The following is a 12,349-nucleotide window of genomic DNA, read 5'->3' as shown; positions in this document are numbered from 1 at the left end:
TAATTGCATGTGGTAAAATACAGTTGTGTTAAAATTTATTTTGAAATTGAGTCTATCTTTGAACTTATTCCTCATGAAACCATAAAAAACTTTATTTTCTGAAGTCCAGACAACTTATCCAACCATATCCTTCCTATATATATTTCACCACATAAAGAAAAACCTTTATCTTTAAACAAACAAACAAACAAACCCTTTTAAATGTATTTGTCAATCATGAAGAGAGTTTTTCTATTAATAATCAATCTATGGGGGGAAAATTACAAATTGTCTATATTATCACCTGATTTTATTAAGTTAAAATTAATTTATGTTTTCTTTTAATTCCCCAGTAACTCTAAAATAATACTGCTAGAAACATTTATTCTAACTGAAGAACTGCATGAAGAGAAAGTTTATTAGTATGGAATTAGGGATACATTTCAAAATAGCAATATTGTATTACTGGCTTTCTTTGTTTCTTGTTGTCCTAAATTATCCTCATTTCGTGGTCTTTTTTACTATTTATTTAAATTACAAAATATAATGTAATGTATATCTTGTGTTTCTAAGAAGATACAATGACTATATTTGATACACAAAAAGATTCATATTTATGTGACAACAACAAAGAAAAAGAACAGGAAGCATCAGATACATTTTTTTCAAGTCCCTCATAATAATTGCCACAATATTTTAAGAAAGAAACACATCATTTTGATACATCTTGTTCAGTTTTATACTGAGATATGGAAACCTTTTTTGTTTGTTTCAGCAGATCAGTAGGAAAGGAGAAATTACATGAGAAACACCTTTAGGAAATGATACTATATTTCCTGTCTCCTAATTTGAATAAGGAGCTAGAAAATAAGTAATCTCGAGGTTGCATTGGGCATGTCTCACCTTGCTGCTGCTGTGCTTCTTTTTGCTCACTGAGGGTGACCCTGGCTGCCCAGGACTGGGAACGGAACTGGATCCTGCTGATGTAGGACCTGAATGAACGTGAGATCCCTTTTCAACAACAGATGACAGAACCAGTGGTGACTGCTGTAGTGAGACCTTCTGGAGCTCTGCTGCCAACTGCTTGGGATCAACCCCTGGGGATTTCGCTTTATCCACTGCAACAAAACCAAATGGCTTCACATATTCTCGGTTTCATAGGTACTTAATACCATGGAACTTAGATATCTGAGTTCTAGATGACAAAGTCAAAATGTTATATAAAACAATTTAAATTAAAAAGAAAATCATGCAAGTGTACCTTTATAAGTCTATTTCTAAGGAAGTCTAGAAGGTTCAGAGAAAAATTAAAGACTACTGAATTACAGAGGAAATGTGAGGTTCCTATTATATCATCAGAAAAATGCTTGTAAATGTTTTATACAGAGAACTGAATGCATGACAAAATATTTTATTCACTGGAATTTAATTTCTATGATTGGTTGTTTTTATTCCCTGAAATCTTATATATCTATTTTTCTAAGGGGAAATTTCAAAGAATATATTTACATTTACAGTTGCATGAAAATTTCTACAGGTTTTGATTTTCTCTGTTTAGTGCCATAACCCAGACTCTTAGAGATATTGGCTATAGCATAGGAAGTGCTTGGTAAATATTTATTGAACATGGAACAACAACATATTTAATCTTATAAATGAACTAAATTTATAGACTATATATTCTATCTAAGAAAGAGTTAAATCTACTTCACTGTGTACTTATATATTATATTGATTTTTATTTATTATAAAAGGCAATCAAAAGTTTTAGCAGTGTTCCAGAACTCAGCTATGCTAAAAAGAATCTAGTATCATCCAAAAATTATATAGGACCCAAAATAAATGACTCCATGGATTACTTTCATGTGATGAATTTAATTTTAAAGAATTCAAAATGTATATTCACACAGCAAGAATTTCATGTGAATTTCTTTAATGGCTCTAACATGTATACGTGTGCTTCCCTAGAATACTAAAATGAAACTACAATGCTTCCAATTTTCTTACTATCACATAAATATATAAACATCCATAAGCCTATGCATTTATTTTTGCCTATATCTGTGTTTGTGTCTATATCTTCATCTCTAGCTCCATCTGCCTCTACAACTGCTTCTCCATCTCCATCTTCACCACACTTGGAAGCAGACTGCTTTCACCTACCAGCTTTTGGTGGTTCATGGAGCTCTAGGTGCTGGGGATTTTCAGAATCTGACAGCATATTGAGGTCCCTAAAAATTAAAACAAAAAAAAAAATTAAGAAAGCAATTAAGGAAGTCTGAAACAAAAGGCCCCTTTTCCCAACTACGCTGAGTATTTTTTTCAGTAGGTAAATGAGAAGTGGTTAATGATATAAAGCAATTTCAAAGCATGCTCACCCTTCTAACCAAATATATATTTGCAATGCTGTTAAAAGTCAGCTGATAAAAATGATTATTTAAGGTGAAATCTTTATGGATTAAATATAAGTTCATTTTGAAATACTGTACAAATCCATGAAATCTAAATGGGTTTAGGCTTTCATTTATATGATGCATGTTTCAAGAAAATCATGAAAGGGGACATAATCAGAAACAAAATTAGCTGAATTCTTTCTGTGTGTTAGACTTTGATTCTGAACACAAGACATCTATAAACTTGCATTCACTTTATTTTCTAATTACAAGATATCTTGCTAACTGGCAAAGGTTCCACCTTAACAATTTTAAATTAAAAGAGCCATGAATAGCCAAAAAAATGGAAACAAAAAGATGGGGAAAAACTCACAGTCTTACACATATTTCTGCTTCCCCATTTTGCTGACTAATGATACTCTGCACTTCTTCATATGTTTTAGAAGTTAAAGGAATTCCATTCCACTCCAATACTTGCATGCCTAAAAAGAAAAATTCAAGTATAAAATAAAAAAAAAGGTATGCTATGTCTCATCTGGGTCCAAAGGGCACAGAAGACATTGCTATGCATTTAAAAACCACTTCAGCAGCCATTCAACTGAGCACACCATTTCAGAGAACATCAGTTCAGAGTTCTCTGGAACATAAATACCAAAACCACATGTAGTCTGATTTCATCAACTTACCTGAACATATAACATGTATCTAAGACAACATGCAAAATGTTGCTCTTGAAAAACTATTAAATATTATCAAACCCATGCATTTTGTTCACACTGTTATGAAGAAAACATTCTTGACTACAATTAAACCAATTTTTTATGGGGAAGAAATAATTGTAAACACCAATATATTGCTTTCTATGTGCAGCAAGCAACTAGAAGAGTGTAAACTCCCATTATTTATGGAATGGGAGTGGTAGAAAAAATCGTTATTATTTTGTTGTGAAGCTTCTTTTAAGAAATTGTTATAGCTTCAACTCTGCTCAGATAAAAAAGCTTTCCATTAAGTGTCTTTTACTTCACTACATGCATGACAGTCCTAAGGAGAAGAAACAGATGTTATGTAGAGGGCAGCATCATGGGTGTGTGTATGCTCTATGCTAAGAAGGGCCCCATACTCGGTTTAATCTTTGCTGCTGCCATCTTGAAATTCTTAACACTGTTTGAACAAAGAGCCCTACATTTTCACTTTGCTCTGGGTCCCGTAAATTATGTTGCTGGACTGGTTACAGAGCATTTTGTGTTTCCTCTTTTTCTAGAAAGATAATTTTCACAGAAAAAAGTAGCAGTATAATTAGTATTTCAATATTTTACATTTAGGTTTTTTGGTCCCTTTTATATGAGCTGTCAAATAATTTAGGGTGAGTATTTGGCACAAATCACAGGGTCATATTACGTAGCTATGTGAGCTAGATATAAATTTGATGAAATCACCCAAGTTATAGTGTCAGATATTTGTGAACACTACCAGCTTTACCTGAGGAAAAATACCAGCCATGGCTAGAACATCATTTAAAAAGAAATACTTGTTGAGCAATTAGGTTTTCACTGAGCTTCATAGATGCCAGTGTGAAAGCCCCTATTGTTCACTATTGGCTTCCATGGGAAATTCTAAACATGGCATGACTGAGTCTAAAAGTTTTAATGATTTTGATATACATTGATAACAAGTAAGGGAAGTTCTTTTACCATTGAGAAATGGTAAAAGAAGTCCATAAAAATGCCTACAATAACACAAACAAGAGTGTTTTCTATAACTTACTCCAAGGAAACTTTATCTTCAGATGGGCCTTAGGTTATTTCAACAATCCCAGGCTGTTGTACACATAAAATGAGAAAAATTACAAAAAAGAGTGTGATAATACCTCTAAAGAAAAATTCAGCATTGAAAGAGGTAAAGCACACTGAAAAACACTTCTTTTAGTCACAAGGAAGAGTACATTTATAACCAGAGGATTCTGAATTGAAACAAATTAATGGTGTCATAATCCAGAAATTGCATTGCCACTTTTCTGCAGGAACAAATTCTATTAAAGGAAATAGCTGCGCAACCTTCTTGCTTCCTGTTTTGAATTTACCTGTTAGTTTTTCACATTTTAAAGGGGAAAATTTATACAATGTAATTATTCAGTGAAATGAAAAATGCTTCTAATTGTAAAAAAGAAGATCTGTTTAGATTCATTAATAAAACTGATGAAAAAATACAGAGATAACTAGCATGTTACCGAGATATATACCCAAGATCATGAACTACATGATTTTCTGTCTCAAGATATACCAGTTGAACCTTCTTTCCCCCAATAGTTTCCCACTAGCACCAGTGCAGTACTGCAGTTCAAAAGATTTTGCCAATTCTTTTATTTTTGGTTTCATGGTGAGTATGAAATCTATAGGGAATGTGACTACTTGAACATAGTTACTTAATAACAACTTCCCTTTCCTCTGTCTCTCCAACTTCCTACAAATACTACAAGAATCACAGTAAAATAAAAGAGTATACAAATCACTCCTTTTAAATTCATAAGATGATTTTAGTAGTTATAAGAACTAAGTATAGTTAAGTATGTGTCTTCAAATATATAATAGTTTTGAAAATTATTTTTTTTGGCTGTGCAACCCAGCATGCAGGATCCTAGTTCTCTGACCAGGGATCGAACCTGTATCCCCTACAATGGAAGTGTGAGGTCTTAACCACTGGACTGCAAAGCCTCTTGAAAATACTTTAATTGTAAGGTCCTAGAAACTATTTTAAAATGCATGCAAAAATTATTTGATCATACTACACAGAAGTTCACTAAAACAGTATTTTATCACATTTGATTTGAATGTTGGCATACTCAATGTTAAGGAAACTTTTTACTCTGACTTTGGTTTAGAAATAATTCCTAGAAGATAGTGAACACAAGAATGGTTTTATCCACTGTTTAGCATTGTGAGCAAACACATTTTCTTTAAATTATATCAACGTGTATGCAAACCAGTTATTCAAGTTTGATATTGTATGGATGGTACTTCAATTATATCCACTGAAAGTGCCTATTCTAATAACTTCTAATAGGAATGCTAGGATAATCTGATTTTTGATTTGTATGAGTAATGAGAAAATTAACTTCTTAAAATCTTACACTTTGGTAATTAAAACCCCCAAAATATAATAATAAGAAATTTTTGAATTAAAAAAAGCAGTCACCATAAAACACTCAATATTTATCACTATTTCTATCTGCTATTTCTATCAATATTTATCACTACTTCAAAAACATATTCTGAACTAAAATTATTATATTACCTATCAAAATTTGATAGATTAAGGTATATCAAAATATATATCACACAAAAGCTCATGATTTTTATTTATCTATTCCATAAATATTTAAGTGGCAGGCACTACACAATTTATCACCTTTGTATCTACTGTTTTATGCTGTTATAAAAATTAATAAAAATGATACTCTAGTAGAAAAAAACAGAAATATCTTGGCAATTAGCAAGATGAAGATGAGTCACAGAGAAGGAAATTCAAAAGCATTTTAAGTACATAAAGAAAAACTTAGACTCATGAGAGATTAGAAAGTATAAATGAAAGCAATAGTGATGTATTACTTAACTTGTACTATCCTGAAAAACGTTTGAAAGCCAGAGAATACAGCGTGTTGGCCAGGATATGGGATGAGGGGATCATGACATAGTACGTGCTTGTTTAGCTTTATCACCTCTGTATGATGTGAGAATACTATGACTATTTCTGGATGAAAAATACAACTGCTTGTTTACAATTTACAAGCATGTAATTATTTTATTGGGAATGCAGATAAATGCAACCACTCTAGGGTACAATGTGGCACAATGTTGTTAAATAAAGCACATGTACACCCCAGGACCCAAAAAACTTCTTGAGTCTCTATTTATGGGGAGGTGGTAGCATCAGGAAAAATGGACAAAGAGAATGCATTAAATATTTACAATGGAAACACTTAGTAGTCTTAAGAAAGAAATCATACCAGTTGTTCCAAAAGATGGATCCATCTTAAAAGCATCTGACAAGTAAAAACATGTGAGGAACAGGATCTGATCTAAGGGCAATGACATTTACATTCATTAAAATGATATCCCACACAAACTCACATTATACATTATACAAATAAAAAACAGACATTACATAAATTATAATGGTTGCTCATGGAGGTAAGAACAGATAGGTAAAGAAAAGGAGATTAAACAAAAGATTTAATAAATGAATAGACAAACAAACACTCCCCCTACACACAAACATGGTAAGTGTGGACCTAATGAGAAACCAGTGGGGTTGGGGTTGATGTGCTACGAAATAAGAATTTGATATAGCTGAGTAAAACAAAAAAACAGAAAAAAACCCCCAAACTTAATTATTCAAAATTTGTAGATATTATTCCCCTTTTCCACTGATACTATTAACTATGACTCTAGATCATTTTCCTAAATTTGGACATCTGTGCTCATGAATTCTCGATAGTAGCAGCAGGAGAAACTCAGCTAAACTGGTTATTTGTCTTGGCTTTCTAAATAGCAAAGAAACCATGCAAGTGAGTTTCAGGAGTCCAGTAAGTTATCCCCATCAGTTACACTAGTTACTTAAGCATTTTCAAGTTAGGCCATGTTAATATAAGTGAAATGCATAGGTAGGTGTATTCTATTACTTTCAAAATTACATTTAACATTTTTGGCCTATTTATATATTAACATTGGCTAAAGTCCATTGAGCTGCAAAAGAGTTGGACACGACTTACGACAAAACATATGTTAACATAAATGTTAACATAAAGAATGAAAGAAAGGTGGAAAAATGGAAAAAAGAGGAAAGGGAAGAAAGAATGAAGGGAGGTAAAGGTAAAAAAAAATTGAGTATAGTTTCCTGAATATACAGGCCAAAGGAGATGCCCAAATCTATGACAAGATGTTCAATACTGTACACCTGAACACAAAAAATCAGCAAAGTATGGCTTTCATACAAAAGTTCTCAAATGAACTTAAATTATACATTACAAAATTGCCACATTTTGAATATGAAAAGTTATCTAAGAAATATCAAAGACTAGTGTTAAACTGAGTTTACTCACATTATTTTTTTTTCCTATTTCTGAGTCTACTGAAAGTATTGTGAATTAATGACTTCTACACGTATAGGTGTAAAACAGATTCAGCTCCATTCATACAAAATTTTTAAAGAAAACAGATTATCACCTCCTTTGCAGTATTACTGGTCAATTTATTATTGACTAGGGACACTGAAAGAGGATTGCATGAATAAAATGTGTTGTAAAAACATGTCACAACTATTTCATAGACTCATTAGAAAGCAAGCAAAATCCTGTTAGATATAGTAGTTTTAGTTTTTTGTACAACAGAGAAGTAAAACATGAAGTGACATGACTTTTCTAACACCACATATTTAGTTAATGGTAATGCAGAAATAGGAACTCTGTTTAAATGTCTCTCAGGCCAATGCGGGTATCAGTAAATAAGAAAACTCATTCAAATTATGCTAACTAAAACTATGTCATAGCCCACCTGAATATAAACAATGTTCAAATATGTAAAACTGTGCACAAAGAACACATATATTATCTATAATGTTTTTTTTAATCACAATAAAGACAGATAATGTATTGACAGAAATTGTTTATCTACATGACAGTATTATTCCAAGGTGGACATGCAAAAATTGAAGATCTTATTGAACAGACAAATTGTAGGACATATCATTTTATGGTGGGTAAACGATGACCGTTAGGAGGGAAAAAAAGCTGACTGGCTTATTATCTTTTTTCTCAACTCCACTCCCAGAAAAGGAACCAATCTTTATGGAAAACAGTACGAAGTTTCTTAAAAGTTAAAAAGAGAATTACCACATGATTTAGCAATCCTACTGCTGGGGATTTATTCAAAAGAATTGAAATTATGATCTTAAAGAGATATCAGCATTCCCACATTTTCTGCAATGCTATACACAATAGCTCAAATGTGGAAATAATCCAAATATCCATTAGCAGATAAATCAATAAAGAAAAACACGGTTTACAAATACTAAAGAATATTATTTGGCCTTTACTGCTCCTGAATTCAGGAAATTTGTAATATGAGGCATGGATAAACCTTGACAATATTATGCTAAATGAATTAAACCCAGTCACAGGAGGACAAATACTGCATGATTCCATCTGGATGATGTATCTAAAACAGTCAAACTCATAGGAACAAAGAACAGAATGGAAATGGGGAATTTCTAATTAACTTGTATGAAAGCTCAGTTTTGCAAGACAAATAAGCTTTAGATATCTGATAAATAACATTGTGCCTTCAGATATCAATACTGTACTGTTATCTAAATGTTATGTTAAAAACCATGAAGAGGTTAGGCCTCATGTTAAAAGTAGTAAGCGCAATTTTAAAAAGGGGAAAAAAAGAATGCAGGATGAATAAAAAGAATGGGAAGTAAAGAGTTCTAGGGAGAAGATCTCCCCTAACAGTGGTGGTTGAAGGTTGCAAAGGCAGTAGGGAGCAGCATCCTATTTGCTTATATCATCCAGGGAAGATGGCATTACTTCAAAGAGAAATTTCTATGTGGTGCCTTTAGAAAAGCTGACCTTAGATTTGGTGGCTCAGATTAGACAGAATTACTCTCATGAAAATTTGGTCATAGTATAAGGGCACCACCCACTCAAGGAAGTGGGCTGGCTAGATCACCACTCTCTCTGTGGTGCAGGTCAATGTACAGGGACCCAACCTTCATTTTTCTAGAATGTTTAAGACCCTCACTGGGAATTTCTCCAGTGCTCATGGGGAGAGAAATATCAAATAATAAGTGTGACTCAATTTTTCAACAGCAGATGAAAGAAAGATTGGAATTGATTACATTTGATTTACAGAAAATGTAATGTGCTTATTATACACCAGAATGGTGTTGCAAACTCATGCTTTTTAGACAGAACTAAGGTAAAAAGGGAAATGTATTTAGTCATGATTTGTGGGTTCACCTTGAAGAAGGTTATCATTCTAGGATTCTGTTTCTAATCACTATGACTATTAACATAATCTATTTTTCCAGCTCAGTATTTCCTGGAAGGATTGGTATGGATGTCAAAGTTACTCTGTGGCTACAGTTTAAGGTGTTTAGAATTAGGTATGTCACTTCAAATAGACTGAAATAGAATGTGGCTGAATAAGGCAGGAAACAGTTTATGGGTACTGAAATTTGATATATCCCCTCCAAAATAATATAACATATGGAGATATCCAATGATAGGTACATGATGCTAACATCTCATTTAAATCAGGTTGCAGTTCATAAAGTTAAAAACTTTTCTCCATTTAATTTCCCAATTAATTTTGTCAAAATACTCAGCGTAGATGTTTTCTATTTACTTTCTAATTAAATGGCATGAACAGATTAATATCATCAAATACCATGACCAGCTAACAGTAGCAGATTAATCCAAAATGCATGCATGATTATATAGAGACACAGAGTTGGGTTAAATGGATATAGGAAACTAGGTTAAATCACACAATTGTGCATGAGAGATGTTTGTCTTAACTGGTGCCTCCTCTGTTTTAAGTATCCCTAGTGAAACATCATGGAGAAGGCAATGGCACCCCACTCCAGTACTATTGCCTGGAAAATCCCATGGATGGAGGAGCCTGGTAGGCTGCGGTCCATGGGGTCGCTAAGAGTCGGACATGACTAGGAGACTTCCCTTTCAATTTTCACTTTCACGCATTGGAGAAGGAAATGGCAACCCACTCCAGTGTTCTAGCTTGGAGAATCCCAGGGACGGGGGAGCCTGGTGGGCTGCAGTCTATGGGGTCGCACAGAGTCGGACATGACTGAAGTGACTTAGCAGCAGCAGTGAAACATCAAGGATTTTTAACTTTATGTTCTTAATCTTTTTTGGTATTCATGTATTCTGCATCATTCCATTTATAAAGTTATTTAAATATATCCAACTACTCAGAGAATCGAGTTTAACACAAAATATCATCAATTTATATTTGGAAAAGTGTTTCCTAATAAACACAAGAAATATTTAAACCAGTGGCAAAAAAATCATCTCTACCAAGAATACATATATATATTAGATACGGACTCTATTTCATAACATTATTTGATAGATAAAATATGCAGAACTTTGATTTCTAAGTTATAACTTTAAATCATGTGCAAAATCAGACAGAAATAAAATTATATTTTGAAAATTAAAGTTAGAAAATGAAATCCCCTAATCAAAATTTAAGAGCAAAAGAGATTCCAATATACTTATTATAGAGTATAAAAAAATACTTTTTTTTTACAGAAGGAATTTAAAAAAATCATAACCTAAGTACTCATCACTAGAAATATTATCACATGATCAATTTTTGTGCATATGAATGTTGCTTTCATATTTTTCTTATTTTGAGCCAAAGATACTACATAATTATTATGAATGGGATAATCAAAACCTAAAAAGTGAACTTTAAATTACATAAGTTCTGTCGTCATTTAAAGAGTTAAAGGATAGAAATAAAACAGAGGAGTCATTTCAAACAATAATAACCATTTTATCATCCCGAGAGAAACTTTAAAAAAAGAAAATGAATTATGTGTTACTTCATAAGAAATGTCAATATTTTATTATTTATATCATGAAGAAGAATTAGCAAATAATTCACTTTGGCTTGATGGATGTTCAATACATAACATTCAATGGTAGAATTCTATTCAAAAAGTTCTCAGTCACTTTTAGTAAACAGAATGCAATTTTAATATATATAATTAATATATAAAATATATCACAATAATTGATTTTTCCATTAATGAACCAAAGTTGTCTAAGAAGACGACACTTTAACAGCAAAATCTGCCAAAAGATAGAGAACAAAACTCAATTATTTCCCTTCAGTTCTTTAAAATTCACATAGAGAAATTACTTCCCCTAAGTCAGAAGTAAACATGATAACCGTAATATATTTTAGATAAATATAATGGCAATATATTTTAGATAAATTAAACAAAACTTTTTTGTTTAAAAGGAATAAAGAAGTTTTTTTTTATTAAAAGGAATAAAATTAGACTTATTTCACTTAAGTTAATCACACCAACATGGGATTTTTTTTAAAGTTATTTTGACCACCTATCCTCATTTATTCTTTACAGTTATTCAGCAAAATATGTAGGATAAATGTAACTATCCCTATTTTCACAGATCTAAGATCTGTTTTAGAAATTACATTGAGTGGTAGTTCAAAAAGGCAAGACTTCTGATTCTTCATCTGAGCCCAAGAATATTAATAGCATTTTTGTTTAAAACATACAGAATATCTACTTATAACATTTTGGCTATTTTTATAGCTATAACCATAGATTTACGTGCATAATCAATATGAATAAAAGTACTGTATGTGTCAAAGACAGGACTAGACAGATGCTGGGTCATATCATTAATCATGATTTCTAACATGATTTCTCCTATTTAGAAGTAGGGGCATCATGAACACATGCTCATAAAAGTAAACAAGATTACAGCTCCAGTCTTAAGCTGAGAAATGAGAGAGGTGATGTATAAAAATAAATTATAATGGATTGGAGTAAGTTATGAAAGGCCTGGTAGATTACATTAAACTCAGGCTAATAGAAGACATAAGAAAAATTCATCATAATCAAATTCTCTTTTCAATAACTGTCCACAATTTGGATGTTAATGTCAGTCTCTTTCATGTTTTCTCTTGTATATATTTCTCTTGTTATACTCAAAACACTTTATTTTACATTATGCATTTGTGTAATTGTCTCCACTGCTGTCCTGTGAATTTGTACATCTGTACATATGTTTATTGAGTGAATGAATGAATGAATGAAGGCAGAGACAGACTGGAAATTGGGAAAGTGCTGAAGAAGATAAGAATTCAAAACTGCAGCATAAGACAGGATTATACATTTTTACATTTAACATAATCATC

General features: G+C 32.0%; 1 protein-coding gene across 1 annotated transcript in view; it reads right to left on the bottom strand.

The window, feature by feature from the left end:
* PCLO (piccolo presynaptic cytomatrix protein) overlaps positions 1–12,349 on the bottom strand; it is a 387,017-nt gene that overhangs the window by 79,019 nt on the left and 295,649 nt on the right. The window contains exons 11-13 of the mRNA XM_043462904.1: positions 2,746–2,854; positions 2,143–2,210; positions 883–1,097 (exon numbers count right to left, since the gene is read on the bottom strand). Coding sequence (XP_043318839.1) covers positions 883–1,097; positions 2,143–2,210; positions 2,746–2,854 — 392 coding nt within the window. The remainder of the gene's footprint in view (positions 1–882; positions 1,098–2,142; positions 2,211–2,745; positions 2,855–12,349) is intronic.

This window comes from Cervus canadensis, chromosome 3 (assembly GCF_019320065.1).
Source record: "Cervus canadensis isolate Bull #8, Minnesota chromosome 3, ASM1932006v1, whole genome shotgun sequence".
Classification (NCBI taxonomy): Eukaryota; Metazoa; Chordata; class Mammalia; order Artiodactyla; family Cervidae; genus Cervus; species Cervus canadensis.
Note: the sequence above shows the minus strand (reverse complement) of the source record. Positions and strands in the feature narration are given on the sequence as shown.